This window comes from Colletotrichum chrysophilum, assembly GCF_026319265.1.
Source record: "Colletotrichum chrysophilum strain AFK26 chromosome Unknown scaffold_6, whole genome shotgun sequence".
Taxonomy (NCBI): domain Eukaryota; kingdom Fungi; phylum Ascomycota; class Sordariomycetes; order Glomerellales; family Glomerellaceae; genus Colletotrichum; species Colletotrichum chrysophilum.
Genome location: NW_026517293.1, coordinates 582,582 through 609,325, shown reverse-complemented (window position 1 = coordinate 609,325; position 26,744 = coordinate 582,582). Strand labels below are relative to the sequence as shown.

The 26,744-nt window shown below is 55.3% G+C and overlaps 7 protein-coding genes and 1 non-coding gene across 8 annotated transcripts in view; 4 read left to right on the top strand and 4 right to left on the bottom strand.

Annotated features, from left to right (window-relative positions):
- Positions 1-1,371: 1,371 nt before the first annotated feature.
- On the top strand, positions 1,372-1,988 carry COL26b_001491 (uncharacterized protein; the record flags this gene model as incomplete). The annotated part of the gene is made up of 2 exons (XM_053174439.1): positions 1,372-1,376; positions 1,448-1,988. 2 exons carry the CDS (start codon positions 1,372-1,374, stop codon positions 1,986-1,988), a joined length of 546 nt encoding a protein of 181 aa, XP_053041749.1.
- Positions 1,989-3,103: 1,115 nt separating this feature from the next.
- Positions 3,104-4,701, bottom strand: COL26b_001490 (uncharacterized protein; the record flags this gene model as incomplete). Its single annotated transcript, XM_053174438.1, has 2 exons — positions 3,104-4,113; positions 4,164-4,701. 2 exons carry the CDS (start codon positions 4,699-4,701, stop codon positions 3,104-3,106), a joined length of 1,548 nt encoding a protein of 515 aa, XP_053041748.1.
- Positions 4,702-5,334: 633 nt separating this feature from the next.
- COL26b_001489 (uncharacterized protein) lies at positions 5,335-6,474 on the top strand (the record flags this gene model as incomplete). The annotated part of the gene is made up of 1 exon (XM_053174437.1): positions 5,335-6,474. The coding sequence occupies one exon, from the start codon at positions 5,335-5,337 to the stop codon at positions 6,472-6,474; it is 1,140 nt and encodes a 379-aa protein (XP_053041747.1).
- A 1,861-nt stretch (positions 6,475-8,335) lies between these two features.
- Positions 8,336-8,441, bottom strand: COL26b_001488. Its single transcript has one exon. It is a non-coding gene; the product is annotated as a tRNA-Phe (tRNA).
- Positions 8,442-8,987: 546 nt separating this feature from the next.
- Positions 8,988-9,914, bottom strand: COL26b_001487 (uncharacterized protein; the record flags this gene model as incomplete). The annotated part of the gene is made up of 1 exon (XM_053174436.1): positions 8,988-9,914. The coding sequence occupies one exon, from the start codon at positions 9,912-9,914 to the stop codon at positions 8,988-8,990; it is 927 nt and encodes a 308-aa protein (XP_053041746.1).
- A 1,598-nt stretch (positions 9,915-11,512) lies between these two features.
- Positions 11,513-12,388, top strand: COL26b_001486 (uncharacterized protein; the record flags this gene model as incomplete). The annotated part of the gene is made up of 2 exons (XM_053174435.1): positions 11,513-11,769; positions 11,887-12,388. The coding sequence occupies 2 exons, from the start codon at positions 11,513-11,515 to the stop codon at positions 12,386-12,388; spliced, it is 759 nt and encodes a 252-aa protein (XP_053041745.1).
- Positions 12,389-13,739: 1,351 nt separating this feature from the next.
- Positions 13,740-14,528, bottom strand: COL26b_001485 (uncharacterized protein; the record flags this gene model as incomplete). Its single annotated transcript, XM_053174434.1, has 1 exon — positions 13,740-14,528. The coding sequence occupies one exon, from the start codon at positions 14,526-14,528 to the stop codon at positions 13,740-13,742; it is 789 nt and encodes a 262-aa protein (XP_053041744.1).
- Positions 14,529-16,773: 2,245 nt separating this feature from the next.
- The window catches only part of COL26b_001484 (uncharacterized protein), a gene marked incomplete at both ends in the record, with an annotated part of 29,800 nt that continues 19,829 nt past the window's right edge, over positions 16,774-26,744 (top strand). The window contains 2 exons of the mRNA XM_053174433.1: positions 16,774-17,060; positions 17,116-26,744. The exon at positions 17,116-26,744 is cut by the window's right edge and continues 19,829 nt beyond it. Coding sequence (XP_053041743.1) covers positions 16,774-17,060; positions 17,116-26,744 — 9,916 coding nt within the window. The remainder of the gene's footprint in view (positions 17,061-17,115) is intronic.

Here is a 26,744-nt window from a genome sequence, read left to right as displayed (position 1 = left end):
GGGGTTCGTGGTCCCTGCACCTGCCCACTCTCCGAGTCTCCTTGGCTTCCCATTGGCCCGATAGCAGAGCTCTTATCGATAAGCCGCACTCATGACGCCAAATGCGCCATCCGGGTCCCATCACAAGATGTCGCCCAGAAACACTTAGACATGCATGTGCCATGTGAGTGACCTGACGCCTTGCCGTTGCGTCCCGAGGTGCTTCACCAGGTAAGGTAGAAGGCATTCCATGTTTTACTTGATGGCCTGCTCTTCTCGATATCTCACCAGGCATCGTCTGTGGCCAACAAACACTTCCAAGTCCAACCAAACAACTCAACAGCACCCACGGACATCGGCCACGGACGTCCACCTTGGCGGGAGGGGATCACAAACCCAGAAAAAAACATGACATCAGCCCAGCGTCGCCGCAAGCAACCACTGTGCTGGACCAACTGTGCTTCGCCTGGGCCTCCTCCCAGATGCATCGCGGGGGAATCCCAGATCACATCCGCCCCCATCCCCCGTCCCCCGTCCCCTCTTTTGTTGGGCTGCCGCCAAACCTCCAGGGGAAAAAACAAAGTGATGGAGAGAAAAAAAAAACAAATCCAACTCCTCGGGGTAACGAAATGTTCTCCCGTCGAACATGAGGGGAGACCCTGTGACACGCATCGCAACATCTCACTTACATGATGCCACTTGCTGCACTGAGCTGATTGGACGACTCGCGCGACGGATAAGCCTTCGATTACATGTGACATGGTCGCACTCGCCATCAGATGAGCCTCTGGCCAGAAGGTGATCTTTTTCAAGGGTCGGTGAGCACGACGCTTAAGTACTGCAGTCGTCGTGCTAGAGTAACCAACGCTACTTGAATTGCGGACTCGAAATGCAGCGAGCACTTGCGAGCGCACTGCAATCCTTCGGGGCGACAGCTTCACCCGTCAGCCACGAGGAGATTTTGATATGCACTTTCAACGCGCAAGCCGGTTGAAAGAGACCTAGCATCCGCCGAATCTCATCAGACCCCCTCCCCGAGATCCGGACCCGAACTGCCGGCGTCTTCGCCGATTCCAACTGCGGGGGCGGGGCTAATAAAACCGCACCCTCATGAGGGGAATCATTCATGGATACCCAAGCTTCACCTTCACGACTCCAGTGACGATATCTCGCAAACTCAATGTCTCTGAAATCCCTTCTGTTTCTTTCCTTCACATTGGCTCTGCTTCTCCTATCCAAATCCCAGAGGCTAGCCCCCATCCCCAAGGTTCGGCGCCCGAACCCGCCTTCAATGCTTGCTGTTTCTCCACTAAACTCACACCGTCCAAGGATCTTCCTCACAGCCTTCCCGCGCAGACATATCAACATCGCACTGCGAGATCTGATCTCACAATGAGGTATCTCAGATCTCCTCACCACCCACGTGGCTTAGACACACACGCAACACAGCTGACCCGAAGCATCTCAGCAAGGACCTTCCGTTCCGCGAGGATAACCTCCCCGCCAACCTGACCAGCGCAGCCTTCCCCCTGCCCGTGCCCAAGCTGGACCTCGACTTCCGCATCGTCGTCGACCTGAACCCGCTCATCGCCGTGGGCGTCGGCCCGTTCGGCAAGCGCAACTGGATCTCCTTCTCCGGCGGCGTCTTCACGGCCAAGTGGGGCACCGGCACCGTCGTCCCCGGCGGCCAGGACAGCCAGATCGTCGTCGCCGAGGACCTGAGCACCGCCGTCGAGACGTCGTACCTGCTGAAGACGGACGACGCAGAGCCTGCGTACATCACCGTCAAGACGACGGGCTGGCGCTACGGGCCGAGGGACGTCATGGAGAGGCTGTTTGATCCTGCCCGCGCCAACGACGTCAAGCCTGATGAGTACAGCTTCCGGCTGAATGTGAAGATGGAGACGGGTGATGAGAGGTACAAGAGCGTTGTGAACACGGCCATGTGGGTTGGCAGCGGTGCTAGGCTGGGAGCTACCGTCATTTATGATGCCTACAGGGTTGCGTGAGCCTGGATGACACGCTGGACTTTGCACATAAGCCATAACTTCTTGTCCATATGATTGAAAAACACCGCAAATAAGGACGACAGGTAGTTGAAAAGTAAGGAAGAAGGGAATCGAGGCTGTCAGGCTTGATACAGCGAATTTTGAGCTGCCAATATCACTGTTTCAAATTGCCAAACCACCTTACTTGTGAAAACCAACCAAATCTTTGACGGTTGAACACCTAAACCAGAGGACATGTCTGCGATCTCCGTTTCGCTAGTTTAGCCCATTATGATGAAATGTAGTTCCTTCGATTTGATGCATAACTCATCGCCTCTCTACGCATGCACAGACATAGGCTGAGGCCGGCTAAAGCACATGTACCGGCACCGGGTGTGACTACAAGAATGTTTGGCGTAGGGCAATTTAACTCATGAGCCATTTAACTTGATCTCGTCTGCTCAGAAAGAGAACGGTTGATGGTGCGCTGTCTCCTCAAAATCTCAGCACGTTGAACCACACTTCTACAATGTGTCAGGGGCGATAGAAGGATGACATGAAAAGCTGACGACAACGCAATGAAAGCCAATTTGAGATACTATAATCGTCACAAGAATCACCAAAGACGGATCAATGGATATGAAACTACCTATAATGCAGATGGACCTTGCCACAACATCCGATAGCTGGTCAACCATCTCAGTTTCTTCAAATGTCGAGTCTGACGTAGCAACCACACAAAGTTAGGGCTGGTTGTCCCTCTATATACCACTCGGATTCCATCATCCGCTGTCCAACAAGCAAGTGCAATGGGACACCCCCCCGAAAAGCCAATACCGCCAGTCTTTTCTGACCGTCTCCTGCAAACCAAAATATCGAATGCCTTCGTCACTCCAACGCCGTGCCAAGAGCCAGTTTCCTCCATACATAAATGTCAAACCATCGAACTTCCTTCAGCAATCAAGCCGAGATCTAACTGCACAGATGAACAAGAAGACCTCGCATCCTTGCCCTGACGAGATCGGTGCTTTGCATGCCAACATCGGCCCAGACGCTGGACGCATTGAGCCCTCGAACAAGAGTCTTAGCTCGAGACGTCAAGCTAAAAGCCTTTTACCCTGAGTCTCAGTGATACCTCACATCCAGAGGCAGAGCTTGCCGCTTGCCGTACCGCCAGCCACCCAATCCATCGTCGGATGGAACTGCGCAACGGCGGGAACGGCAGAAATGCCATCGCCTCCCAACTGGGCTAGCTGCTCTCCATTTGCCGCAAATACGTCCACAAATCGATTCATATTTCCAATTGTGAATTTTTGAATGCCGTCCTTGGGCCGCTTTTGCCACTGAGGCTTCAGGATTGTGACCCATCGCCCCGTCTGGTTATTATGACGAACTTGGTGTGTAGGCTCCATTCCCTTCTTGTCCCACTTCTGCTTGTCCGCAAAGTCGTAAATCTTAATTGTGTCGTCATAGGAGGATGTCGCAATGTGGCCGCCGGAGCTCCAAGCTGCATGTGAGACTGACAACCTACTGTCGTGCTCGTAAAGCATTTGGGGATACCTCATGTCGCCTTTGCCCTTAATCTTGCGCATGTCCCAGATCTTCATCGTGCGGTCGAGTGAGGCTGTAGCCAGCAGGTGCGGCTCACGTGGGTTCAGCGAGAAACCGCCGATTTTGTTGTCCGAGAGCGAGAAAGTCTCCGCCGTCTTTGGTGTACGGATGTCAACCCTTCCTACGCCTCCCTGGAGCGTGGAGAAGTACATGATGTTCGGATCTGTCAAAGGCATGTCGATTCCCGAAAGAGGTACATCGTCCTCCTTGCCATTCGGCTCCCATACAGGCACACACATGTCCTTTTCCAGGTCTAGGACACGGATCGTTGAGTCATAGGACGAAGTATACACTTTTTGCTGGTCGAATGGCGAAACAATGATGGATGTGATGGTTCTGGTGTGAAGCTTGAAAGCCCCAATGGCGGGTTCGAACCAGCTGTCATCGTCTTCCTCGTCATCGTTGGTCTCGGGACCTGCCTGTGAGGCGTCGAAAACCCCTAGTGCTCCTTCCTTATCGCCAGCAAATATGAGGGGTTTGTCCTCGGTCGGATGGAATGTCGAACTATAGATTCTTAGAGGGCAGATCTTGATGTCTACAATCCGATTAGCTCAACAACCTGTACTTGTGGAGGTGGTGACATACCGTTGGGAGCCCAGTTTTGGTAAAGTTCGAGACCGTTCATCTTTTCCCGCAACTCCTTCAAGTCCTTATCGGAAGTGTTTTTGACATCCTCGTCTGTAAAGGTAGGAACGCCGGGCTGTGCGCCGCGAGGAAGCAGGGCGCCCAGCCCATCGAAGCCGTTGTTAAACTTCTTGCCCTCGACCGCGATGTCGCCCAGCTTAAGGTCTCCACTGACGCGGGTTCTCTTAGCCTTCTCCTTGGCTGCCTGGTCCTCTAGTTCAACCTCGTACTTGCGCTTGAGAGTCTCATTGTCTGCGTCAAGACCGGCGACTCGGGCGCTTCGTCGTACGGGGCCAGCTGGTGCTACGGGAGCAGCTTCTCTCTTGACGACGGGTCTCGGCTTCGGCGCTGCCTTTGGCTTCTCGGGCATCAACTTGCTCGAGGTTTTCGCAAGATCCTTAAGGATGGTCTGGTTGTTTGCGATGTTCTCCAGGCGCTTGCGCTCGAAGGCGCTCATGGGCTTCTCCTCTGGCTCTTGCTTGAGCTTCTTGATCGGCATCGTGGCGGTTGTGGGTAGTAATGCTTCGGGACGATGGTATTATGCGCAATAGTAACCGTAAGCTGACTTTGCGGCAGGGGTGATGAGAGAGCGAGAAATCGCGAGTTCGAATTGGACGATGAAGGCCAAGGGCATGTAAGAAAGTGAGTTATTGCAGACAGCGGAGATGCTGAAGATTGCCAGTGGAAAGAGTGAATTTCAGGAATTTGAAAGAAGGAAATGGCTGTATGCAAATACGATCGAGAGGTGTCTGAGGAGCTAAACACCATTTGCGTGCGACTTGGAAGAAGAAAAAAGTGATTGCCACTGGCGCCTCCAAGGACGAGGGGGTTCACGCCGGAAAGAGCGGCGCGTCAGGGCACTTTCTTTAATTGATTCGAACCGCGTCGCAGCGCGCGTCTGCTGCTGCAGGGACTTTAAGTTTATTACGTCAGCCATCCAGACTGCTGCAGGGGCCCCAGGGATGGTTGGATGGTCCCTGGCATGGCCCGAGCTCCCGTCCCGCGCCAGTGCCAGTGGATGGCGGGCTCGACATGGAAAATTTCCAGAGGCCGTCGCAAAAAAGCCCAATGCTCCATTCAATTTGGATGCAACAACATCACCGACATTGCGCCCGCCAGCAAAATACCCAAGATGGCTACGACATTGACGCCCTTTCTCTACCAGACGAGGACGATACTCCGGGCTTCCGTCGCTCTTCGCTCCTTCTCAACTACCGCCAGCCGTCTGAGCAGACCCCCTCGCGAGCAGCCCATCCCGTTCGAGTGGGAGGGCTCAATTCAAGAAGAACGTCCCGACATCCCCAGCGGCCGCGATGGCGAAATCAGATCGACAATCACTCCGAGCGAAAGACATGTGTTCCGAAAGATCTTCGACGACATGGCGAAGCGCAGCGCAACCCCCAGCGGTCCATCGAGAAAACTTGATGCTGATGCTGGCTCCGACGCTACATCCCGCGACGATGTCCTGAGCAAATACCCTGCGTCCCTGCGTCGAGCTGCCGAAGCTGCCCTCGGAATGCGCGAGATGTCTGGCGACTATTTCGAAGAGGACCGCCCAAAGAGATTGTCTCGCATCGCCTTGAAGAGTGAGGAGGACGAAGCCAATGTTCCCACCAAAGTGCGAGACGCACGAGACGACCTGCACATGATGGAGGGCGCCAGGTTGCAAAAGATTCTGGACACCTGCAAAACGGACGCCGAAGTATGGAATGTGCTGGAAAAGAAGGTCTTCTCCATGATTGAAAAGCTTGGGATTGCCGAGAACACGCCGCAGGAGGAACAGCCGGGGACTGAGACACAGAAGCAGAAGCCTGTCCTAGACATGGACACCCACGGCCCCATCTACTCAATGCACCTCCTCAAAGGCCTCAAGACTCTCGATCAGGTCTTCGCCAGGCCTTCACCACTGGCCTTGAACATTCTCCCCCGCGTCAAGGCCCTTGGAATCGCCTCCTACGTCCTGGGCGTCTCGACGCCATTCTACAACGAGCTGGCCTCCATCATATGGTTTCGCCATGGCGATACTCAAGCTGTGCTCGCCCTTCTCGATGAGATGCAGGATGCTGGCCTGTTCTACGACAAGGACACGCTGCGTTTGGTCGACAGCATCGAGTTGGCCCTAGACTCTTTCCGGAACCGCGGGCTGGGTGTCTTCTCCAAAATTGTTGGCACCATTCCAGGCTACAACCTGGACGACAAGGCCATGGTAGCACGCGCCGCACGTCGTGTTCGCCATGCTGTGAAGAATCAGCGAATGGCACTGGGTAACTAGACTGGCGAACGAACGCTGTCTTCAGATCACGTATACACCATCCTGTAACATACATGTAATACCAACACTGCTCATATAGAGGGTTCTTTTGCCGAGGACTCAGAGGAACATCTATCCAGGCATCGTCAGCGAAGCGCTGCCACGCTGATTCCAAACAACAATATGATAAATCTGTTCATGGATCTCGATGTCCCTCCGATAGAGTGTACGTGGCTACGCCCACGCGGCACATTGTAAACTCAATAGTCCGTCCATTCCCGAGTCTGCGTAGCCGGACTTGGCCGTCAAAGCAGCGACAAGAAGCGAGCAAGTTGCGGCTGCGGGAGCTACGTTAGGCGCCTAAATATGGGGGGCCAGAACCGCCCTCGCGCCATCACAACATCCGCCCTTTGTTCCCAGTCATATTTACTCTCCAACAACCTTATCCGCGATTAAGGATGAAATAACGGAGATATCGGCTGAAGGCTTTTCAGCTTGAACTGGTGCCCCTGTCGATCATCCGATCCCCCATAGCCACATTCCACACCCGCGGGAAAGGCGTCTCGCAGCCTCACAGACTGGAGCCACGGCGCGCTTCGCGGCGGCCGACGACAGCGCCTGATGGCGGCCGCCAGGCTCATGGCCATTGAAGGTGTGTTTTTAGCATAGTGCGCGCCAGTATCGTGGCTCTGCGCCTGGGTAGAACTTTTGAAGCCCGGAGCTTAATCTGAAGTTGCTAGGGAGGCTGTAATTGCACGCCACGCCATCTCGGATTCTTGGTACTGCTTCGAAGCCTTCAAGTCACAGCCCACGATGTAGATTTGGCACCCAGAAAGAGCTCAGCACACAGCACAGCCTTTGACAGGACGGGAAAAAAGAGTAAATCTGAAGTTCTTGGTGCTAAAAAGCAGCATGTAGGATGCCGATGGAGGAAGGAAAGAAGTTGGACGGGAGCAAATTCCAATAAGTTTACTACTGTAAACTAGTGTTCACATCAACCAGCTCTGTTGGGTTCCTGTTCTGCCTGCCGGAGTGGCTGAGATTTCAAGTCTAGTTTTGCCTCGTATCGCCAGCCGTCACTTGCACATGATGGCAGTTACGAAGTCTCTTTCGCTAATCAACCCACAGGCGCAGCCAGTTCACATGCATTAGGTGTCAGTGGTTTGTTATAACCGAATGAGATACATTTGCCTGAATTGCGATTGTGAAAGCAGAACAACCTGATTTCAATCTATCTTTGACTCGACAACGTCTTTCAATTCTGCATGGCTACTTACTTACTAACAAGCTGAAAAACAGTCTCTGTATCCAGTTGAAAGATAAATTATCATCTCAGGGAACACATGTGAAGGTAAAAGAGACTAAGTATGTTTATCCAGCACCCCTGAGTAGATATTTTGACACAATCTGGTTGGTCATTGATGATCTTGAGCAGTTTTTCAGCAATTAATGACAAATAGATACCTATAGTATGTATGATCTGGGCGTTTCGTCCTATTGACCAGCTTGAGTGAATCCTTTGGGGCTGGGGTAGAACAACTACAGAACACAATGTGATTGATAGAAATTGTTGGCGAGATTCAAAGTGCGCGAGTAATCACCGGGACTGCACAACTGCTGCTTCATCATAGTCACTCACGTACTTAATGAGTGAGTGCATAACGGAAGACATCTCGCTACTTAGTGGGCTCAGTGACGACTTACACACAATACAAACAACCATAGCTGCAAATATCAGGCTTTTTTTCATTTACTAAGTGAGATGGCTGACTCATTAGCTAAGAATCTGCTTGGGTTAAAAGTCAACTAAAGGCAAAAAACAAGCCGTTAACAACAAACAGTGCTTGCGTGTGATGCATGTTGAATTAGCAAAAGGTGAAGTTGCGGCCAGTGTGGATTGAACACACGACCTTCAGATTGATTGAATGAAGTTTCCAGGGTTCAGAACCCACTTCAGTCTGACGCTCTCCCAACTGAGCTATGTCCGCCGCCATCTTCGAGGTCCACTATCGAGGTGGTCCCGCTATCAACCACCTGCGGGTGAGAGCTGAGCGAAAGCGAGCTGCTAGCGCCATGTCAAAATCATTCCGTTCAGCTGAAAAAGACACGCCGATGCGAAGAGCTGAACAACTCAGCTGTATGTAAAGGTTGCAAAGAGTCATGAGAAACGTGTTGGCGGGCGTCACACGCAATGGTTCGTGCTCTTATTCTTCAACATGGATGTCAAGTTCGGCCGAGAGCGAAGCCATACTTCCCGCGAGTCACTTCTGAGACATCGCTGCGCACATCATCAGATCAGACTGAGTGAGGTAAAGTGAATTTTATTATGCCAATTTTCCCAATGCTCCGTTGAAGATGGCTACCCCTCGGCTTCGCTAGCTGTAAAGCGGCCACAATGCCCATGTTGAACACTCCAAAAAAAGAAATTCTGCATTTCATGTCGCAGAGTCATGACCCATGTGAACACCAAATCACTACTGCACGCTATCCTGCACCCAGTCCGAGCTCTACAACCTCACACCCTCTTTCTTTCCTTACCATCCACGGCCGGCCATCTTCTCCTCGGGCTTCATGCTGTCGCAGTTGATGCCGACCATGGCCTCGCCCAGACCCTCGCTGCACTCGGCGAGAACCTTGGGGTCCTTGTAGTGCGTCGTCGCCCTGACGATGGCCTTTGCGCGCTTGACCGGGTCGCCGGACTTGAAGATGCCGCTGCCGACAAAGACACCGTCGCAGCCGAGCTGCATCATGAGCGCAGCATCAGCAGGGGTGGCGACACCGCCGGCGGCGAAGTTGACAACGGGCAGACGGCCCAGCTCGGCAGTCTGCTGGAGAAGCGCGGGGTCGACCTCGAGCTTCCTCGCGAAGGCGCGGAGACCAAGAATGCCCTCGGTCTGGAGAATAGCCTTGGCCTGGGCGATATCCTTGGTGACCTGCTTGACGTGGGTGACGGCCTCGACGACATCGCCGGTGCCGGCCTCGCCCTTGGTGCGGATCATGGCGGCACCCTCAGCAATACGGCGGAGGGCCTCGCCAAGGTTGCGGCAGCCGCAGACAAAGGGGGCCTTGAAGTCGTGCTTCTCGACGTGGTACTCCTTGTCGGCGGGAGTGAGAACCTCGCTCTCATCGATGTAATCGATGCCGAGGGCCTCGAGGATCTGGCACTCGACAAAGTGGCCGATACGAGCCTTGGCCATGACGGGGATGGTGACGGCGTTCTGAATCTCCCTGATCATGGCCGGATCCGACATGCGGGCGACACCGCCGTCCTTACGGATGTCTGCGGGGACACGCTCCAGGGCCATGACGGCGCAGGCGCCGGCCTCCTCGGCGATGCGGGCCTGCTCCGCGTTCACAACGTCCATGATGACGCCGCCCTTCAGCATCTGGGCGAGGCCGGCCTTGACGGCAAAGGAGCTCTTGGCATCGCCATTGGTCTTGGTAGCGTCGTTGTTGGTCATTTTGACTGAGTTTGACTGATGAACCGTAGTGACTTTGGTATGTTGAGAGAGAGAGGCAAAATAGTGATCGTGTTCCAGAAGGTCTAGGACAAGGTCCGGGAATAATGCGGCTCAGGGTGTGAGGGGTACGTTTTTTTTCAAGCAAATCAGAAGGAAAAGAAGGATTCCTCAGCAAGCAAGTCAGAAGAAAGTGCTCCGCTCCGCAATGGATCTTTGGTACGTTCGGTGATCGGTAACGGAATCCGGGGAAAGGCGTCCTTCGAGAAGAACGGGGGAACGAATAATTAAGTATATGGTGGCGGCGACAACTGGTGATGCACGGGATGCCCAGCAACGACGAGTCACCATTGGACGAGAAAATTTTTCTAACTGTACCGAGTCATCCCGTGTTTTCCGCGGTATCCTCGCGAGCGGCAGATGGACGTGTGTACTGTATGTACACTCAAACCTTTGCCTAGGCGAGCCGAGCAACGACTGAGTCGGCGGCCATTTGGCCGTAGGGAACCCCAGAGCCCGCCGAGGAATCACAGAAGGGCGTGTTGGGCGCCTTCGTCCCCGATCTCGGAAAGGCAACATGCGGTTACTCCGGGGTCCTGGTGCAGGGGAAACCTTCTCATGAGAATCGCAGTGTCATAGAAAGCTGCTCATAGCGGGCGGTGGGCGGCGCCGGTGTTTGAACGGGTGGCGGAGTCTGTGAGCACTGAGGAGAACTGAGGAGTAAGAAAGGGTCCTTGCTGTGGACATGTATGGATGGTCCGCAGTGACTCTCAATGCTGTTCGTCTCTCGGAGCTCTATCCGAAGGTGCCTTTCCTCAATGGAATTACGATAGAGTAACAACCACCGCGGCCGTCGACTCTGAGGCCAGCAAGTGCTCCGACCGGCGGCGAATAATTCTGGGGGGGCCAAGGGCGGAGGGCGGCTGCCGTCGGATGTGCAGCTGCAAGGCGGCAACGCATCCGCCTCCGCCTTACCAGCTCCCATGCGGAATCTCTGCATCTTTCAGCTCCTATCTGATAAGTTGACGTCGTTCACGGCATGATGGAGTAACATGGGAACAATTCCTGAGTTGAACAGGCTCGATATGCGTGCAATACTTTCTTGCGTCGCCGCCTCTCCATGCCTTTCCATGTCTCCCCCATCCACAGCGGCCCCCACGGATCCTGCTACTCCGCCGTTTGACTCTGTCAATTACTTGCATTGCACTAGCAAATGACTGTGTCATTACGCCCTTTGCGCCGTTAGTGACCTTCTATATCGATACAGCGGCGCCCATATTAACACCGCGGCGCCGCCATCGCCCGTGTCCAACGGACCCGATCGCCGCCGACAACGACCCCAGAACCTCACTAAACCGCTCATCTGGCTAGCAACGGGCTGCGAGGGTTCAGTGGCACGACCGTTATCGCCAAGGCTGCTTCAATCCACGCACATTCCATCCTCTTAGTGTTGTGTTATCGTCGTTCGGTCCATAACCTGGTCTGGGTGTGTTGCGTGAATGACTCAATCACCAACACGGCAATTCTCAACCACTTTACCCTTCATTTTCAAGGACAGTACTCTTCTTCACCACCAACTCACAAACCATCACGACTTGACGATGCCTGCTGTTACTGTCGGCGTATTGGCCCTGCAGGGCGGCTTCCACGAGCACCTTGAGCTTGTCCGGAAGGCTGCCGCATCACTCGCATCGGCCCCGGCGCCAAGCCCGATTCCCGAGATCGAGACCACGGAAGTTCGCACCGAGGAGCAGCTCCGCCGCTGTGATGCCCTCATCATTCCCGGCGGCGAAAGCACGACAATCTCCCTGGTCGCCACGCAGTCCGGCCTGATGGAACCTTTGAGAGAGTTCGTAAAGTGAGTCCACAGTCGCAGCAACGTGATGTCATTGGTGAATTCCTGGCAAAGTTTTCTCATCTCACCCCTTGCTGAGTCCCATCCATGAGACAGCGGCTGATATTCATTCTTCATCAGAATTAACCGCAAGCCGGTCTGGGGCACCTGCGCCGGCGCCATCCTGCTTGCCGATGAGGCAAACTCCACCAAGAAGGGTGGCCAGGAGCTCATCGGCGGCCTCGCTGTGCGTGTCCACCGCAACCATTTTGGCCGTCAGATTGAGAGCTTCGTTGCGGACCTCAACCTGCCCTTCCTCTCGAGGGGCGACGGTGGTTCGAAAACGGCGTCGGCACCTTTCCCGGGCGTCTTCATTCGCGCGCCAATTGTGGAGGAGATCCTTTCCAAAGATGCCGAGCCGAAGTCGTCAGTCGAAGTCCTAGCAGTACTGCCCGGGCGTAAGACGAAGGTTGAGGGCGTCAGCCAGAGCACGGCAGATGACTCTGTAGGTGACATTGTCGCCGTTCAGCAGAGGAACATTTTTGCCACGAGTTTCCATCCTGAGCTGACTGACGACATTCGCATTCACGTCTGGTGGCTGGAGCAAGTCCTCCAGAACCTGCCTCCCACATCATCTGCGTGAATGTCAGCCCACGAAAGCGAGGGGTATCATGTGATGTCATGGTAGGCGGACGGATAGAACTGGTGGCATCTGGCGAGCACATATCACACATACTACGCCATCTACGAAAACGCAAAATCTCACCCCAGGGATCGACGTTGGGGGTGGACGTTTAGCAGCACCGGTGGGATGCCTGCCACAAGAGAGGGGTCCTGGCTTGCATCAGAGGCATAGACGCAACGGGTGAGAAACAACGTAGATCTTAGTGCAGCGGTTGCTCGGGTGCGCAGAGTTGCGTAGCCGGCTTTGTCGCTGGAATGGGGAGAGATGGGCTAGTGACATCCGTGGCTTGCAAAGCGAACTTCAGTCACGGAATCACACCCCATGAACCGAACTTTTGGTACCCGACCGGCCCGGGAAATGATGCACTCGTCGAGTTCGGAAATTATTGCGGGAATTCGGGATATTATTACGCATGAGAAATGTTGGTGGAGTTTCATAGAATAGACACGGAAACACGGCATTTAGATAGGCACGCAGGATAGACACACGCACGAAGAATACCCAGAGAAGATGTTCGAACGCTGTCTCGAGGGTCTCCATCGACACCACGGTGAGGTGAGCTTGGCAACGCATGTCTGACACATCTGCGTCGGGATGATCTCAACCATAGCATTTGCCCCTCACACTGGTGGGATCCCATTGGGATCTATGATGCAAAACTTGCAGATCTTCAGGAACATGATGCAGGTTCCTACCGACCATGCGGATAGGTCCCAAGACCGCGGTCTCAGTGAAGATCACGCACAAGGGGTCCTCAATGAACACCCCTCGTGTCGGGGTTACATTGAATGTGAGTAGTGTGTGATGCCTATTCTTAGACGGCCAATTTGAACCAAAGTCCACGATGCCGCCTTCTCGAAGATGCAATTACGTCTAGCAGCTGCGTGGATAACACGCGAATATCCATGGATTTCCGAGGATGAGATAGATGTCGCAGGTGAGATGTAGTCTAGAATAGCCCAGGACTACCAGGTCCATTTTTCCAATTTGGCACGCATTCAACTTCACGAGGGCAATTTGAGAAGAATAGTGGATGTGATAAGTAGTAAATTTGAGCCAAACACCGTCAAGCGTCTCAAGCAGTTCTATGATACTGGTTGAAGTGATGGCTAAGGTAAATTACGTTGGAAGAGAAACAAGAATATACAGGAATTTGTAGAAATAACCTGAGAAGGTTTATACTAGGTATTAAAACAGAATGGTATCAAATATTCTTCGTGAATAGGCTCATAATCCCTTGGTCGCTTTTGCAAACCTCATCAATCAGACGCTATGACATGATGCCCTCCCTCCCAACTGCCTCCGCTAATTATGCTGACAAAAGAAACAAGAGAGCGAACGCACTCATGGCAAAGACCATGGACTTATTAGAGGGGATCATGTGTCCCGCTCCGCTGTTGAAGCCGTTGGGGTTGAACTCGTTGGAGTCGCTGGTAGTGGTGACCGTGGCGGTCTCTTTCTCAGTTGCTGTCGTCTTGTCGGTCTCAGTCTTGGTGACCGTGACAGGCAGCACAATAGTGCCTCCGTTGATGGTTAACCTGTCGGCTCCAGGAACGGCGGCGGCAGTAATGTCTGGCAGACAAGGGCCGTTGGCGCAGGTCTTGGTGACCAGGCGAGTAGTAGTCAGACCGGGCTCGGTGATGACCTCCTCGACAGTGACAGTGACCACGGCATCAGTCTCCTGAGGGACGGTGAGGACCGCAGTGACTGGTGTGGGGCCGTCGTTGCAAACTGCCTGAGTGGTGGTGAAGCCTGGGGGCAGGTCATCACCGTATCCGTGGCATTGGGTGATGGAGCCAGAGCAAGTTTGTGTGATGGTGTAAGTCTCCGCCCTCAAACCCTCAGAACATTCCGGAGCGAAGGTTGGGTAGACGGTTGTGTAGACTGCCGTGAAACCCTCATCGTCTGCTCCCGTACCTGTGGGCTGCTGTTGCTGTTGTTCAGGGAGGATATATATCGAGATGGGCTCTACTCTGGTGACGGTAAGGGCGTCTAGTGTTGTTGTCGTAGAGCAGTCCACTTGTCTGTACTGGACCCGGCCGGCAGCAGCACCGGCAGCAAGGGTAAGGAGGAATGTGAAAGTGTTTTGAGGAGACATGTTGAATATGTTGTGTCGCAGCCCAGTGTCGCAAAGTGTGAGTGAGATCGAAATCAAAGCCTCATGAAGGAATGCAGACAAACTCTATATCAGGACATCGCATATGGAGCCGGAGAGATATCGTATGCTTCTTCTAGCGTTTGGCCAAGCCTTCGTCAACTGTGACGTCCATCTCCGGACGTCATGTCACAAGGGCGTCAACTCAAAAGTCCACAAACCAACGTCGGGCAGACGCCCAAGCTACCTCCGGAGCGGAAGGGGCCATCACGACAAAGCCAAGGGGGGTTCAGTATGAGCACAATTTGGGAATACAGAGTCCGAATGCAACCCGGCCAAGACCAAGGGTCCGCGATCGTGATCACGTATGTCTGGGGGGTGTACCATACCCGGCCTGGGCCAGCGCCTCCCTCCGGGTGCGGTCAGCTCTGTTGGTCATCGGGTAAGGTTGCCCAACTGTCCCGGGCCGTCTTGTCCTCTCGCGTTAACCGGATCCGACCAAGTCAGATCTAGCAATTGTCAAGAAGCTGTCAGTGCGCCGTGGGAACGGTGAGATTGAGTTCCAGGGTCTGGACTCATAGGGGGGTGTCTTAGAATTTCGACCAACCACGGCGGCCTCGCCGGGCACCAGCAGCCCAACTGTCGCCGAGATCTTCATTCCCGTCTTTAGTTGACGTGCTAATTGTCTAGCTCACTAGGTGTGACCCACGCCCAGGACCCCAAGCTCGCAGCCTCATTTTGAACCTCATCCTGCTGTGTTTGCTTTCGGTCTGTGGCGGCGATAGCTTGGATAGGCACTGGTGCTGCGGAGGGTGCGGAGGCGGAGGAGAGGAAGAGAAGAGACGGCGGGAGAGGGCAGATGACAGGAAACGCCACATTCTCCAACCATCAACGGCCTCTTTACACGAACGCCTCCCGAGCCCAAAGCTGGACGCATTTGGAGCGATTATCTTCAGCTCCTCGAACCGACCTTTCCTGCGTTTACGTGTCCCAAGCTCCTTGCATCAACGCTTCCGGCCGAAAGCTCAACTGTTCGTCCTAACATGAAAGAGGTGAAGGGCATCCTGATCTAAGAGCGGGAGCATAATCCGTAGAACAAGCTATCTCCGTGATTGGACATCCGTATCCACCCTCAAGGCAGCTCTTGGTGATTGGACGCTAATGTTGTCACCCCAACGGACTCAACCGTCATCCGCGGGCGCGCGATCTGGGATCGGAACTGCCAACTCAACATCACTCAGCATGCCATGGATACGAAGCGTTCGTTCCCTGCTGACGCTACAAGGAACAACAATGAGATTGTTGCCTTTGCAGATCGCAAATTACTCGTCGACCTAGTCGAAGATTCCGCAGTTTGGGAACCCGATGCGGTTCTGGCCATCTCTCGGTTGACGGACTTGTCTTAGATTGCAAGACCCCTCGGCAAGGTCCAGCAAACAATCACGCACTTATGGCCGGAAAGAGCAGAAAATGACCAGAACCAGTCGTAGTGGAGGCGAGATGAAGTCAGAAAGCACCAATTCGACCCGTTTTCGAGATGACCTCCTGAATCTCTCCCGTGCCTTGCTCGAGGAAAATTCGGCCCGGGGGGATGATTTCGCCACGGTTTACCCTCTCGCCGCCTCTCTCTCGTCGCCTTTTGCCTCCTTGGATTTCTTCTTTTACCCTTCTTCATCGTGTCCCGGGAGGTGCTCTTCTTGTAGTCCAGGGCAAAATCTTGCTGTCACAGAGAGACATTGTGACAACTTGGCACGCAACCCGGGCTGAACACAGGTCCTCCAGTTTCCGCAAAGGAGCGACATTCCTCACCCACCAAGCCCATTCCGCTCGCCAGGCACGCCGCAGTCTCACGGCAACGGACACAAGGCACCTTTTATCTTTTCGTTAAAACAATCGAAGCGTCGTCAATACTGACTGACCCTAACCTTAATACCCATTTGTTTCACGGGCGTTCACACTCTTGTCGTTCGCCAATCCCCCCCTTCTCCCCCGTTGAAACAAACGGCGCCTCCCGTCTTCTCTTCACGAGATGCCAGTGCCTGTTCAGTAACGATCAGGCCCTTCATCATACGACCTGAAGTCTCAACTTCCGAATAGTATCACCGACCTAATCAATAATACCCAAGACGCGAGTCGAAGCAAGAGAAGAAGCCTGCTCCCGCACGGCTTCCAGACCTGGTGTCTTGGACGGTCTCGAGACTCTGTCGTCGTGCTGGATATCACGCATTATTAATAGTAATCTTTCAGCATGAAGCTCTTCACGACCTTGGGCCTGTTGGCCTCCGCCGGGCAGTACTGGCTTGCGTCAGGACTGCCTCAGTTCCCCGATAACCCCATGTGCACAGCTGGCATCACATCCGTCGAAGTCCAGCCCGTACAGTTCATCGTGCGCCGCCCGATCTACATCAGCGCGTTCCTACCGGCCAACACAGTCTTGATCCTCGACGACGGACTTACACTCACAGTCACCAATGCGCCGTTGACGCTCATCACCGAAATCGACAAGCTGGGCACTCTGACCTCCGAAGTGACCAGGTAAGTTCATCTTCTTCAACCTGGACACTTACATGACACTAACTTGCTGTGCCAGAATCATCGAGGGAATCTCATCTCTCCCCAACGCATACGTTACGATCACAAGAGGTGGCCAGTCGGGAACAGAGGCAAGCACCATCACCGTGCTTCCCTCCGGCCCGGATGGCGTTGGCACTTACCTCGTCTTCACCCCCTTTGCGCTCACTGACGCGACGACCGGAGCTGGTATTCTGCCAACACCCACGGTCGGAAGCCCTGCGGCAACAATCGTCGGCTCTCCCGAGGATGCCAGTCGTCTCCTGACTGAGGCTCTGAACAGCTTGGGTAACTCTGTCCCGCCGGTAACAAACGACCCCGGCGCGACCCCGGCCAGCCCGGCTTCAGTCCCGGTGACGCTTCTGCCTACCGGAGGAGCTTTACCTGCTGCGTTCTACACCACCGTCAATGTTGGTGGTGCTGATGGGGTGCCTCGGAACCTGACTGTTACCTCTGGAACCGAGGGCACAGTCTTCGCGCAGACCTTTGACAGATTCTCGGTCACCGTGACTGGTCCCGACAATGTCATCACCGTTCTCGGAAACGCTGGAGTCTCGCCTTCAGCCATCACCTTGGCCGGAAACCGAGCTGCGGCGGCGGCCTCTGGAGTCAGCGGTGACGTCTTGCAGATCATCCAGACCCCTGGAGGCGAGGCAAACTTCCTGGAGCGACTTCTCACGACCACAGTAGGCGCTCAAGGGATCGAGGGAACCAACACATTCACAATTGTTCCTACTGGAACCGGAAGCGTTGGTGCCGTAGTCGTCCAGACTCCTCTCGCAGGTTCCGCAGGCATTTTTGCTGGACCGCTCAGGACCATCACGGCCGGTGGAAACACCGGTTCTAATACAGTGACATTTACGGTTCCTCCTCAAGGAACAGACCAAACTGGCACTGTTGTCGTCCAGCCAGCGCAGATTGCTTTCACTGGCCCCTTCACGACCATCACCTCAGGAGGCGTCTCTGGCTCCGTGCCTCTTTCTCTGACCATTTTGCCTTCGACAAGCCCCTCGCTGGGTACCGTCATTGTGCAAACTCCTCTGGCTGCGAGCCCCGTCAACTTCATCACAAGAAACGCGCTCGCCATTGCCGGTCTCGGAGCCACCATCACTCTGCCATTGGGCGGTTCTTCTGCTACTGGCCCTGCAACGGTCATCATCGCAGCAGGTTTGGGAGGTGATGATCCGGCCACGACCGCGCCGGCTGCTCTGGCAGCGTCGATTGTCACGATCCGCGGTGCCTTCAACGGCACTACTCCCCAGACCTTGACCTTGGCCCCGGCTGGTGATAACTCGCTTGCGACTGTTGTTGAGCAGTTGCCCGTTGGCTTCTCTACAAACAACCAGGCGAACCCTACAGCCCCGGCTGCTCCGGCTGCGACCGGTGTCAACACAGCCGGTCAACCCAACGCCCCTGTGCCAACAGCAGGACCTTCAGTCAACCCAATTCCCAATCAGATTCTTCCTGCTGCCATCACCAGCGGATATAGTGGTTCTGTGCCTACAACTGTCACTTTGCCGCCCTCTGGAGCTCAGACTGCCAGCCAAGTTGTCGTTCTCACCCCCTTTTCTAACAACTTGGTTGCCACCAACATTCTCCAGCAACCGACAACCATTACTCAAGGAGCATCGGTTACTGTCGCGACGACCGTCACTCTCCAGCCGGGTACCATTCAGCCAGGAGCAGCAGTTCCCACTGCTCCTACTGTTCTTGTGCTGACGCCGCTACCATCTGGTGCTGCAGCAGCAACCCCCGTAGTCAATCCGGCTCAGTTGACCACGGTCTCCGGAGTCATCAACGGAGACAGCCCCCTGACTGTTACCATTCCTCCAGCGAACTCCGTTGATCCTGGCACTGTCGTTGTTCTTCAACCTGCTCAAACGGCCGGTGTCGTTCCTGGTGTTACTCCCGGAGTCATTCCCGGTGTGACTCCTGGTGTCGCTCCCGATGTTACTCCTGGTGGTGCTGCGACTCCCGGAGGTGTAGCAACTCCTGGAGCAGGCCAAGACACTGTTCTTGCTGAACCCTTCCTACCGGGGGCGTTCACGACCATCCAGTCCGGATTCAGCGGCGCAACTCCCACCACCTTCACCGTTCCCCCTGTTGCTCCAAACAGCATTGGTACAGTTGTCGTCTTGACCCCTACTAACGCAGCAGGTGCCGGCCCCTCACTGCCCGCTGGTGTACCTTTCGTGACGGTCACGAGCCCCTTCGCAGGAGAGACTCCTCAGACTAATGTATTGCTCCCATCTGGTACTAACCCCACAGGAACCGTTCTTGTTGAAGTCCCAGCTGCTCAGTTTACGCCACCCGCTTCAGGCATCAGCCTGCCCGCCGGTGTGCCATTCGTGACTGTGACAACTCCCTTTGCCGGAGAGACTCCCGAGACCAACATCTTGCTTCCCTCTGGCACTGGCAGCGTTGGAACCGTTCTGGTTCAGGTGCCATCTGCCCAGTTCACGCCAGCTGCGCAAGTCACAGCTCCCACCGCAGGTGTTGTCCCGACGCCGGGTGGCCCTCTGCTCCCTGGCATCACCATCGGAGGACAGACCATCGTCATCCCCGGAATCACCATTGGCGGCCCCATTGCTCTGCCTACTGGTCTTGACTTAGGATCTTTCCTCACCCTGACTCAGGCCGGGTCAGACCCAAACACCGTAGTCTTCCTTCCCACGGGTACCAACCCGGGTCTTGTTGTCATTCAGACACCGACTGTCGCGCCGACTGCTGCTCCTGGCGCTGGTGTTTTCACAACCCTCTTCCAGGGGTACACCGGCTCAACGCCCACCACCACGACTCTGCCGCCGACGGGAACCAATACCCTCGGCGTTGTCTTGGTTCAGACTCCCCTGGTGAACGTCCTCGATACCACGACGGTTGGTTTTACTGGCACGGCACCCAACACGATCACCGTGCAGCCCACTTCGGGTGGCTCTGGTATCGTGGTTGTTGAAACTCCTTTCGTCAACCCTTTGCAATCCACCCCGGCTGTCCCGGCTCAGATCTTCACGAGCATCACTCAGGGCTTCACCGGATCTGCCCCGACTACAATTACGCTCCAGCCTACTGGAACCAACACAGTTGGTACCGTGGTTGTTCAGACCCCCATCTTCCCTGGAGGTGGAGTTCAGGTTACCACGCCGGCAGACCCGGCCGCATCGGACCCGGGCGATCCTCTCATTGACATCATCGCCACCTCGACTGTCGGTCTTCCAGGCTTGCTGGCCCCGACGACGACTACGATTTTACCAAGCGGAACCAACCCCGGCTCCGTCATTGTTCAGACTCCGGTGTCACTTACCGGCTCTCCGGGACCTAACCAGCCTCAGTCCTTCGTCACCCTCGCGACGGGTTACACTGGAACTGTCCCTCTGGCGACCACCATTCTGCCCGCAGGCACCAACTCGGTTGGAACTGTTCTGATCCAGACACCTACTCAAGGTGGAGGAGGCGGCGGTGGCGGCGGCGGAGGTGGTGTCCCTACTGTTGGTGTTACCCCTGATCCTGCTCTTACACAAGCTCTCACGACCATCACGGCTGGATTCTCTGGTTCCGTGCCGACCACCATCACATTCTCGGCCACTGGTGCTCAGACTGCTGGTATTGTTGTCGTCCAGACTCCTACCACTGGTCCTTTCGCATCTCCCTCCGTCCAACCGGCCGACTTCGTCACGTTCTTCACTGGATATACTGGATCCGTGACTGCCATCTCCACGATCTTGCCTACTGGCACTGCTTCTGTTGGCACCGTCTTGATCCAGACTCCTACTGCCGGTGCTGTTGCGACCTCACCTCCGGTTGTTCCGACTGGTTTTGTTCTCACTACCGCTGGCTACACCGGCTTGGTTCCCACAACTATCACGATCCAGCCGTCGGGCACCAATCCCGGCACCGTCTTGGTTCAAACACCTACAGTCGACCCAGCGACTTTGGTTCCGACTGGATTTGTTCTCACCACTGCTGGCTACACCGGTTCAGTCCCGACTACTATCACGATCCAGCCCTCTGGTACAAACCCAGGAACTGTGTTGGTCCAGACACCTACCGTCGAACCTGCAACGCTGGTTCCGACTGGATTCGTCCTTACTACAACCGGGTACACCGGCTTAGTCCCAACCACTATCACCATCCAACCCTCTGGCACGAACCCAGGCACCGTCCTGGTCCAGACTCCAACTGTTCTGCCAGCCTCGGTCCCCTCAGGATTCGTCCTCACAACGACTGGTTACACTGGTCTTGTGCCGACAACGGTGACTGTCGAACCCTCAGGAACCAACCCAGGTTCTGTCATTGTCCAGACCCCGACTGTCATCGTCGACCCTGCTCAGGTTCCAACCGGCTTCGTGGTATCAACGACCGGCTACACTGGATCTGTCCCAACCACCGTCACTATTCAGCCGTCGGGAACCAACCCCGGCACTGTCCTCATCCAGACACCTACAGTTGAGCCTCAGATCATCCCAAGTGGATTTGTCGTAGCCACCACTGGATATACTGGCTCTGTGCCGACAACGGTCACCATCCTCCCGACTGGTACCCAGTCCATTGGAACTGTCCTGATCCAGACTCCAACTGCTGTTGCCAGTCAGACCGGAGGCAGCGGTGCCGGTGGTGGTCCCATCGAGCCCGTCTTCTTGAGCAGCGGCTACGCTGGATCTGTCTCGTCAACTCTGACCTTGACTCCTTCGAACGTCGGAGACCCGACAACCTTGGTCGTGCTCACACCCAGCGACGCTGCTGGTGTCGCGCCATCTCCAACAGTCACCGTGGAGCCAATTCTCTTCATTACTTTGACCATCGGGTACCCTGGTCCTACGATTGCCACTCTGACCTTGTTCCCCAGCAGCGGCAACCCGATCGGAACTGTTCTGATCCAGACCCCCTTACCGTCTGGACAGAGCAACACCATCACAGCCACTGGTTTCACCACGCAGACTCTGCCCTTCACGGGATCAGTGCCGACCACCATCACTATCCCCCCGGCTGCCACGGATCCCAATGGCATCGCGACGGTCATTGTGCAGGACCCGATCGCTTCGTACGTCACTGTTTCAAGCGGGTACTTCGGTTCTGGTATTGCGACGACGACTGTCGCCCCCGCAAACCCAGGAGACCCAGGCACCGTCATCATCCAGACACCTCTTCCGGCTTCATTCTTCACCACCACTGTCGGATACACTGGCTTGGTTCCTACTACGACCACACTGCTGCCGTCTGGAACCGACACCGTTGGCGCTGTCATCATTCAAGTCCCTACATCTACTCTTGCGCCGACCGCCGACCCTGCCATCTCCTACATCACGGTGTCTACCGGGTACTCGGGAGTGGGAACTCAAACCACCACAATCCTTCCTACGGGAACCGAAACTGTTGGCCTGGTCCTTATCCAGACTCCCACGGCTGACGGCGGCGATACCGCCACCGCACCTGGAGTTACTCCCACGGCCCCTGATGTCACTGCTACCCCTGGAATCAGCTTCATCACGACGACTACGCTATGGGATTCAACGGGCACATCCACGGAAACCACGTTCCCTACCGGCACGCAGGCTGTGGGCAACGTCATCGTCTTTGCTCCTCGATTTGCCAGATTCATCACAACGACTGTTGGCTGGACTGCAAGTGGTCTGTCCACGACCACCAGCCCTACGACAAGTGCAAGCGAGGTCATCGGCATGGTCATTATTTATACCCCCGAACCCACTGCCGCTCCTACGTCCGCTCCCGACCCATCCGTTGGCGCATCCATCACTCCCGCCGCGTCTCCGAGCGTGGAATTTGCTACTCTTACTAGCACCTACTCAGGATCGGTGCCCACCACATTCACGCTCGCTCCTAGCGGCACTGACACCGTGGGTACTCTTGTGGTCTTGGTGCCAAGCTCCACGGCAAGCCCTGATGCATCTGGAGGAGATCCTGTCTTTGCGACTCTTACGAGCACGTACGCAGGCTCCATTCTTTCAACTTCAACGATTGTGCCGACGGGAACCAACTCCCAGGGCACTCTTGTTGTCCTGGTTCCGAGTAGCGCTGCCTCTCCCGGTGCTACTGGCTCACCTGGAGCATTGTTCGAGACCATTACGTCTACCTATGGAGGTTCCATCACCTCCATCGAGACTCAGCTGCCTTCCGGCTCCGATCCAACCGGAACTGTCATTGTCTACGTTCCGAGCGATGTCTTGGCTTCGCCGACAATCACACCTGGCCCTGCCTTGACTACTGTCACCTCCGCTTACCCCGGATCCGTCATCTCGACTGCCATTGCTTCACCCGCCAACCCTGGCGACCCAGGCACTGTCATTGTCTACATCCCGACGAGCGTGTATTCAGACACAGGTGCCTTTACAACTGTGCTTTCGACCTACACCGGCTTGGTACCTGCGACGACGACTGTTCTCCCCGCCAACATCAATGACCCGGCTACCGTCATTGTGCTTATTCCGAGCGCGACCCCCACAGTCAGCGTCCCGGAGGCCACCAGCGGTGGTTCTGGTGGCGGTGCTGGACTTCCCGCACTCTCTACAAGCCTTTACGATGGATCGGTGACTCTGACTACAACTATTCCGGGAGTATCAGGTCTCCCAGACCAGACCCTGGTACTTGTTCCCAGCATTACACCCACGGCGACCTTGCCGGGCGGTGGCGCTGGTGGTCTGCCAGGACTTATCACCAGCCTTTACGATGGTTCCATCACCCTCACGACTACCATTCCCGGGGTTTCAGGAGCTCCTGACGAGACCCTAGTTCTCATTCCCAGCATCACGCCTACGGCGACTTTGCCGGATGATGGTGCTAGTGTCTTGCCTAATTTAATCACCAGTCTGTACGATGGCTCCGTCACTCTTACAACTACGCTGCCTGGAGTCTCGGGTCTCCCAGACCAAACTGTGATCCTTATCCCAAGTATCACGCCGACGGTGAGCCTTCCGGGTGGCGGAGCTGGTGGAGTTCCAGGCTTGGTGACCAGTTTCTACGATGGCTCGGTTACTCTCACCACTATCATCCCTGGAGTGACGGGTCTTCCTGATGAGACTCTTGTCCTCATCCCGAGTGTCACGCCGACTGCCAGCCTCCCTGACGACGGGGCCAGTGAATTGCCTGCTCTCATCACTAGTTTCTATGATGGCTCAGTCACACTGACTACCACGATACCTGGTGTCTCCGGTCTTCCAGAGACTGTCGTCCTCATCCCGAGTGTTACACCAGCGGCAAGCATCCCGGGATTATCTACCAGCTTTTACGACGGTTCGGTCACCCTTACGACCACAATCCCTGGCGTGTCTGGTCTTCCTGACCAGACTCTTGTCTTGGTGCCAAGCATCACGGCCGACCCAGCTGCTACTGGCGGCGCCGGAGGCTTGCCTGCGCTGGCCACCAGTTCCTATGATGGTTCGGTTACCCTTACCACCACAATCCCTGGCGTGTCAGGATTGCCCGACCAGACCCTCGTTCTTGTTCCTGGCGTTACGCCCCAGCCATCTCTACCGGGCACGACTCTGGCCCCTGGAGTATACACGAGCACTTACGATGGATCAATCACGTTCGCTTTGACGATTCCTCCCTATACTATTGGATTACCTGGCGCGACTATCATCTTCGTTCCTAGCCTTCCAGGTTTGCCCACAGCGACACCTACGGCTTTGGGTCAAGGGCTCGTGACCAGCTTGTACGATGGTTCCATTACTTTCACCTCGACTCTTCCTGGTGTTTCTGGCCTGCCCGATGAAACTGTCGTTTTCATTCCAAGTACCCCAGGTCTCCCTACATCGCTTCCAACAGCCTTGAGCCAGGGCTTGGTGACGAGCTTCTACGATGGTTCTGTCACTTTGACATCAACGATTCCTGGTGTCTCGGGTCAGCCAGATGAGACTATCGTCTTCGTCCCTACCATCACAGGCCAGCCAACAGCAGCCCCAACAGGTCCAATCACCAGTTTCTATGATGGCTCCGTCACCTTTACGTCCACAATTCTGGTCGCATCCGGTCTGCCTGATGATACCATTGTTTACGTCCCAAGTGCTGGAGCTCTTCCCAGCTCTGACTTGGGGGGTCTTCCCACATCTGCGCCTACCGCTCTCGAGGCGGGCTTATACACAAGCACGTACGGCGGCTCCATTACTTTCACTTCGACTCTGCCCGAAGTTTCTGGACTGCCTGGAGCGACCATTATCTTTGTTCCTAGCATTACGGCTCCAGCAGTGCCCTCGGTTACGCCTGGCGGCTTAGTGACAAGTCTCTATGATGGCTCGATTACCTTCACATCTACCATCCCTGGCGTATCTGGTTTGCCCGATGAGACTGTCGTGTTCCTTCCGACCGTCACTAGCCCCGTGGACCCTACCAGCGCGGCTGGAAGTGTTGGAGGTTTGGTCACGAGCCTCTACGACGGCTCAATCACCTTCACCTCAACCATTCCTGGTGTCTCTGGCCTACCAGACGATACGATCATCTTCCTACCGTCCCTTACGGCTCCAGCCGTTCCTACCAGTGTTGCTGGAGGCTTGGTTACGAGTTTCTATGATGGTTCAATCACTTTGACTACCACCATTCCGGGCACTTCTGGATTCCCAGATGAGACTCTTGTGCTTGTACCTTCGATTACGGACCCTGCCCTCGGAGCAGTGCTCACCAGCTTGTACGATGGGTCGATTACGCTTACAACCACTCTTCCTGGCGTATCTGGCTTGCCAGATCAAACCGTCGTCTTAGTCCCTTCGATTACAGCTCCGGCTGTCCCGACAAGTGCTATCGGCGGACTAGTCACTAGCTTGTACGATGGGTCGATTACCCTTACGACTACTATCCCCGGAGCCTCTGGCCTGCCAGACCAGACTGTTGTGCTGGTGCCTTCAATAACCGACCCTGCCCTCCACACGAGTGCAGTCGGCGGATTGGCGACGAGCCTGTACGACGGATCGGTCACACTCACAACGACGATCCCAGGGGTTTCTGGCTTGCCAGACCAAACCCTTGTCCTCATCCCCAGTGTCACTGGCGCGCCGGCTTTGCCCAATCTCTTTACAAGCACCTATGACGGCTCCATCACTTTCACGTCCACGGTTCCGGGTGTTTCGGGCCTGCCGGACGACACCATTGTGTTCGTCCCTGGCATTACCGCTGCTCCATCATTGCCCAATCTCCTCACCAGTACTTATGGCGGTTCTGTCACCCTCACATCCGTCATTCCAGGAGCTTCGGGCGCGCCAGATGAGACCATTGTGCTGGTTCCTGATCTGACCGATTCGCTGGCGTTACCAAACATTCTCACAAGCACTTATGATGGATCTATTACTGTCACATCCGTGATTCCTGGTGTCACTGGGTTGCCTGATGAGACGATCGTCCTCGTACCTAGTGCTGTGCCGAGTCTGCCAGCTGGTGGCCTTCTTACCAGCACTTACGACGGCTCTATCACGCTCACTTCTGTCATCCCTGGAGTCACCGGTCTGCCTGACGAAACGATCATCCTAGTGCCGAGCGCGACCCCTACGCTAGGTGGTCTTATCACCAGCACCTACGACGGCTCTGTCACCCTTACCTCTGTCATTCCAGGTGCTTCAGGCCTCCCAGATCAGACAGTCATTCTTGTACCCAGTGTCGATCCAACTTTGCCGGCTGGCGGCTTGCTCACAAGCACTTACGGAGGCT